Consider the following 6826-nt stretch of genomic DNA (forward strand, 5'->3'; position numbering starts at 1 on the left):
TTATGGTACTTAATGTGGGGTTTTTTTAAATTGTTTTAAGATTTTTATTTTTATTTGCTATTTCTGGAAGCTGCCTTGGGTCCCACTGTGGGAGAAAGGTAGCATATAAATGAAGTAAATGAAATGAAAAGAATGGAGAAAGCTGGGATTGTGTTTTCTTGCCTCACCACCAGTCTCTGCTGATCATGACAATAGCCTTTGCTATGCTCTGGTGGGTGTCAAATCTATCACTAGTGGTTCTACTTAAAAAAAAAGTGGGGGGGCAGAGTTGACCATGAGTCCTCAAAAAGGACATTCTGAGGGAGAGGCAAAACTGGGGAGCTAGCTTTGGATCTGCTAGATGTACCATAGTTCTCCTGGATGGGCTTGATTCAGGCCCATTAGTCATATGAGCCCCGGTGTTGCTAACCCACCCAACTCCATTGTGTGCCATGCCAAAAGCGTAGTGTAATTGTCTTGTATATGTCTTCCATCTGAAGAGCTTGGGTTCTGGTGGAGAATTGTCTACTCTGACTCTTTGGATTGCTGTGCCCAATTATATTGCTTATAAGACCAATTGCCATGCGGAAGAATGTGCATGCTGACAAAAAACACAATTCCCTTGGCAAGCAAACCTTTAAAATGTTTCAGCCTGCAGGGAGGGAAACAAGAAAGCAGAATCTAGCCTTGAGTGTCTTGTTCTAACAACAATGGCCTGAAGCTGAGGTGACAGAGATTATTAAATATTAATATACCCATGCTGGCAAGCCACAGTAACACACAAATGAGACAGTTATTAGGTTGGCTGAATAGGACAGCTGTCACTCAACAGCAACAGCTCACAATTCAGCCCATGATGTTAGTGACATGTGATAACAAAGACAGGAACCAATACAACAAAAACAGAACCTCTGTTTACTATAGGAATTCTCAAATATTGTCAGAATCAAGGAAGCAAATTTCTGCCTAAATCTGGAAAATAAATTTGAGTTTTGCTAAATGCTGTTGATGCATTATAAAAGTACAGTGGACCCTTGGTATGCACTGGGATTAGGTTATAGCAAAAACCATGGATGCTCAAGTTCCATTATATACAATGGTTTAGTAAAATGAAGCCCCTCATCATTAAAATTAAAAATATCCCAAAATATTCCACAGTTGAATCCATGGATACAGAATCCATGGATACAAAGCACCAGCTGTAGGCACTGTACCTGATATACTAAATAGGCTCAGTCTAAGATTTCCTATGATAGAAAAGAGAAACCCATGACATTTTCAGGAACGGATTCATTTAAAAACCTATGAGCCACAGCCAGCATGACCAATGGCAAGGGATGACAGGAATTGTAGCTCAACAGCATCTAGTAGGCCATAAGTTCATTATCTTTGTCCAAAATCTCTTTCAGACTACACAATTATAACCCTTTGATATCACTTTCACTGCCATGGCTCAATCTTATACTGGGATGTTTAGTTTTATGAGGTGTTTAGAATTTTCTGCCAAAGAGCTCAAGCACCTCGCCAAACTTCAAATGCCAGGATTCTATGGGCTGCAACTATGGTAGCTAAAGTGCTATGGTGTCAAAGTGCTATAAATGTGCTGTATGGAAAAGATCTGAGAAAAAAGTATTCCTTCTTCTGACTATTCATGTGAGTAATCAGGATATAAGACAGAGCCTTCTGTAGGAGGTTTAGGCCTGGCAAGAGGGCCTAGAACAGCACTCTAAACCTGGAGGAGAGGGTAGAGTAAGAGAGTAACATGAAGGAGGAAGGGGACTAGATTTCTTAAGTTGGTCATAATTGTAAGTCACATTTAATCAATGTATTTTGTTGAGTATTATAGCATTTTGGAGATGGCTAATAAGCAAACTTTTCTGCTTTCTGACAAGATTGATTACCATTCACAAAATTGCTTGTGAACAGATTTCTGCTTCCAGTAAGGTCAGAAAAAAAATCTTCAATAGAAGGTATAGTCAGTTGAAATATCTGGAATTCTAATACACTTAGTATGCAGGGAGCACATTTCAGGCATTAAATTCACATTGCATGTAGTGCCTCAGTGCATCCTTAGAATAATCCTGAAAGCAAGACCAGCACCCTCATCTTCATATTACAGATGGAGAATGAAAGCCATCCAGGTTCACAGCCGATGTAAGACAATTTGCAATACTAGCCCTCATTCTCATTAAATATTCTGTTTATATTGAGTAAATTAGTCTGCATTCTTATGCACACTTACTTTGGAGTAAGCCCAGTGGAACACAAGAGAACATAATTGTGGGCGAGTATACATTGAATTGCCCAGCAGTCTGTTCACTGGCAATTTCACAATGCAAGACATGGTATACAGTTTAAAACAACAAATTAAGTTCTATTACCTGTGGCTGAATCAAGATATATCCCACTACTGTTATTAATTACTTAAGGCACCATAAATACTGAATTACTGGGGTACATATACAATGAATGAAAGCCAAAGAGAGGAGGCATTTGCTGAACTCCTGGTGAAAATGACAGCAAGATTACTCTTGTTCACACATGACCAATAGTCAGGAAACACATAGGAGAGGTAGCACTGCATAGCTATTGTGCCCAGTGCTGCAGGTGAGGGGAAAATTGTAATCTAGTGGATATGAATTAGACTAGCCTGGTGGCTTCCAATTGTATTGGACATCACTTACCACCATCCATTGGCCATGTTGACAAAGAGGTCTATTGAATGGGGCAGTAAAGCAGAATAGCACTAGGATAATAGTGCCTTAAATTGGTACCTCCCACATAATGTTGTTGCAGTTCTGTTGTTCTATAATGGGAGACAGTTGCAAAATGTTTTTTTCCCCTTCATTTACAGAAATAATCCTGTAAAGATCTCCATTAATGATTTTGTCATGCTATGAATCGCTATGTGGAAATGGCACTTTTCTGCTGATTTTGGTTAGGTGCTTTCTGTGGGGAAACATGTTGTGTTCAGTCAATACACTTCTGCTACAGCAGTTTTAATGCCTTAACTCCCCTTGCTTGCTCACTTATTTTTGATGTAAAGCCTTTGTCACCCAACCACCTTGGTTTTTGATACATGGACTGTCTCACACACCCACACACCTACACATCTCCCCCTGGCAGGGAGAAGCTAGAATCTTTTTTAAAAGTTACACTTCCAAAGCACAGTGTGTGTGCCAGCAATGAAAAGGGAAGAGATGGCAAGCAGTTACTCTGTGTAGAAACACATTAGGTCCAACAGACACAATGGTTCTAGAAGTGTGAACGATAAGAGGGCAAACCTGGCTTGCTCTTGTTTTTTGTAAAAAGCACAATAATAGCTTTGTGCAATAAGGGCACAGCAATGATAGGGGTTGTAGAACTGGAAGGGAGTAGGTTGCGGAAGATTGAATGAAAGAATTTGCTATTTACATTTCTTTCTTCTATTTAATCATATATTTGGCACCCCACTTCTCATCATATACATGATGCTCCAGCTGGGTTTGGTGTATTGAGCTATAGTAGAATGCATAACATTTTGCCACCCAAACTGTTTCCATTTGTGTGACATCATGGAATCAATGGAATTATCAAAAAATAAATAAATAAATCTTATTTTCCATATTAATCAGGAAGGCACCAACAATCAAATAAAATGACACCATCTCTCTGTGTTTATATTCAGCATAGGTCTGTCTTTTCCTAATTAACATGGGAGAGTTTTGCAGTGCTTCATTCTGAGATGACCTTATCCATAACCATACAATCTTATTAAATAAATATGCAGATAAAGCCAAATGTTTCTGTTTGAAACATTCCAGTTGTTTTCCAGGCCACTTTTTAAAATGTAATGGATATGTGTGTTTTTGTAAGCCTCAGAAGTGTTAAAGATATCCTGCCTAATCTTCAAAAGTCTGAAAACAGATCCTAAAAGATAAGTGTTTTGGGAAGAAGGAAAGACAGAAGAAGAAACAATGGCCAGATGGCTTCAATAATAATTGAAATCTAGAGACAAGCACTGTATGGATATATCTTTTATTGACTAATAATAATTTGAACTGGAAATTGAGGCACAAATCTAATTGAAGTTTAAAAGGAAAATGGTTAAAAAAAAGCAGGTTACTTTTCTCAACCACAATTATGTTTCTGTGAAAATGTCAGTCCAGTGAGTAGTTGCTGGAAGAAAAAGAAAAATGCCATGCTGAGGATCATTAGGGGGAAAAGTAAGAAATAAAACTGCTAATGCTATAATTCTTTTTCACAAATGGATGATATGACCACTTTTGGAATACTGTGTACAGTTCTTTATAGTGTTCTGCAGTTGGGAAAGATACAGAAAAGGGCAACCAAAATGTTGAAAGGACTGGTACAGAATGTCTATAAGGAAAGGTTACAAAGTTTGGGGCATTTTAGCTTGGGGGGTGGAGAACAACTAAGAGGATGACACACATGCTAAGGGTATGTAAATTATGCAAGGTGTGAGTATGTGAAGAAGGGGATGTTTTTCTCTCTAAGTGTATCTACACTACTTTTGCAAGTCATTGATGCCACTTTCACTGTCATCATGAGTCTGTCCTACGAAATCCTGGAATATGTAGTTTGATGAGGGACTTTGGATTCTCTTCTAGAGTTCTAGTGAAGTCCCCTGAGCTGCATGTCTTAGTTCCTCCCAAAATTACAAATGGCTGCTTCCACGCTTTGGAACTGTGTTCTGAAAGAGGTTAGATTGGCATTCTCCTTGCTTGCTTCTCACAAACACTTTTTTAAATTATTATTTCTGAAGGCATTTGAAGACTTAGAAGATTATCACACTACCGGCCTTTTTCCAATCTGGGCATGGGCTGAAACCAGACTAGGGCCATGTCTTATCGCATCTCTGTGTCCAGATCATGTTCCCAGCCCTGTCTCAGCCCATTCCCAGATCGGGGGAAAAGCAATGTGATAATCTTCATACTGGTCAAGGGAACTGGGTGTTGCAGAATTTTGTTGTACTATCTGTGTTTTGTTTATTTGTAATTTTTAATAGTTATCTATTAAATATGTTTTATGGATAGTTTAATTATATCCTTAGTTTTTGTATTTGGTACATTTTTAACAATGTCTCTTAAGTGTTCTAAGCCACCTTGAAACTTATAAGGAAGCAAGAAAAATGGAGGAATAATTGTACTATGACTTTAGTTGTGTGCCGTCAAATCCAGTTTATGGCAACCCTAAGGTGAATTTATCACAAGGTTTTCTTGGCAAGATTTGTTTAGGGAGGGTTTGCCTTTGTCTTCTTCCTCTGAGGCCAAGACAGTGTGAATTGCCCAAGGTCACCCAGTGGGTTTCCATGGCTGAGCAGGGATTGAAATCTACACCCAAACCATTACACCAGGTTGGCTCTACTAGTATTACTACTAATCCCAAGATTCTGCAGGATTGAGCCATGGCAGTTAAAGTGGTATCTGCTGTAACCATGCAGTCCAGATACACTCATCTGTGTCATAAAACTAGACGCTGAATGGTATGACATTCAGGACAGGTAAAGCTACTGGAGAGGAGAAGATTTTCTGCCTGTAAAAAGCCTAGGGTATGTTCTTTTCTAGGCATCATATTTATTTATTTATTTCATTTATATGCCACCTTTCTTCCAAAAAGGGACCCTAGGTGGCTCACAGATAAAAACAAACCTGTCATTACACTCTGCTTCTGACTAACATGAATTCCTATTTAAAAGCCTATTGACATGTGACTAGTCTGTCAGTGATCTGAAATATTGGTGACAGCTAACCCAGGAAGAGGCCTCCCTTTTTTTCCTTTGCAGCATAAACTGAATTTGAAATATGCTCCAGAGAATCCTCATTATTTTCCTTCCTCTTTCCACAGCTGCTCATGGAACCTTTTGCTTCAATCTCAGACACAAATCAAAATAAAGTAGAGCTCTGTGGAGGAAGAAAAGTAACTGACTTTATACAAGACTGTACTCAATAAACCAGGAACAACTGTTGGTTTTGCGTCATTCCCTAAAGCTGTAACTAAATTATGGCATAAATAGAAGAATCAGGTCGCCTCTTCAAACCTGCTTCTCTCTTACTTGTGAAAAAGTGGATTTGCTTTAAAAATGTTTTCAGGGAACATTCAGCATTCTTCACCAGGATTTTATCTCCCCCGCATGACAGAGCTGCCAGATGTCCTTTGTTATGTGGGATATCCTTTATTGCATAATATCAATTTCCAGTACAACATTCACAGCTGTGTGGATTAGAACCAGACCCTGGAACTGTGTACAAAGTAGAATTTATGTCTTCAAATTCACCTAAGTCTGTTTAAGTGCCTTGCTTTGTAGATTATTAAAGAAGTGAAATGTCCATAGAATTTTGAGAGAAGCAAGAGATTTGACTAGACTAGGACCAATTGTCTGTCTGTCTCTCTGCCTGTTTGGCTGTTTGAGACATCTTCAGGAGGGATCCACCTCTTTGTCCCACCAGTGGGGCCAACATGAAGTGGGAAGAAATGGGAAAGGTTGTGATGCTGTGGTTGTAGAATGCCTTCCCCTTGGAACTCTGACTGGCTTCAGCGTTGATTCTTTCTGGCATGATGCAAAAACATGGCTTTTCGTTAAAACTTTTGGACACTAATGTATTTCAATACATTCAATGTAATAAAGGATATCTATTAGCCATGAAAGAAATAAATGTGCTTGAATTTCGGAAAAGTTTTGCAAGTAGAGAGTTTAGTTTTACAGATAATCACAAAGCAGAATGCAGATACAGCTTTTCTACTCACTGGTCCTCCAATTACTTTCTCTTTCACACATAGCCATAGACATGGTATCCTGCTTTATAGCTCCACATCCATTTTCAGTTTTTCTTTCACAGCTTGTATG

The 6826-nt window shown here is 38.7% G+C and overlaps 1 protein-coding gene across 1 annotated transcript in view; it reads left to right on the plus strand.

Moving 5' to 3' along the window:
- The window catches only part of LOC149310613 (potassium channel subfamily K member 2), a 228844-nt gene extending 222285 nt beyond the window's left edge, over positions 1-6559 (plus strand). Inside the window, exon 7 of the mRNA XM_089529308.1 lies at positions 5827-6559. Within this exon, the coding sequence (XP_089385434.1) occupies positions 5827-5931 (105 nt within the window). The 3' untranslated portion in view covers positions 5932-6559. The remainder of the gene's footprint in view (positions 1-5826) is intronic.
- The last annotated feature ends 267 nt before the right edge of the window (positions 6560-6826 follow it).

The sequence above is a fragment of the Sceloporus occidentalis genome, unplaced genomic scaffold (assembly GCF_023333645.1).
Source record: "Sceloporus occidentalis isolate IW3139 unplaced genomic scaffold, rSceOcc1.0.p SCAF_6, whole genome shotgun sequence".
In the NCBI taxonomy this organism is placed as follows: domain Eukaryota; kingdom Metazoa; phylum Chordata; class Lepidosauria; order Squamata; family Phrynosomatidae; genus Sceloporus; species Sceloporus occidentalis.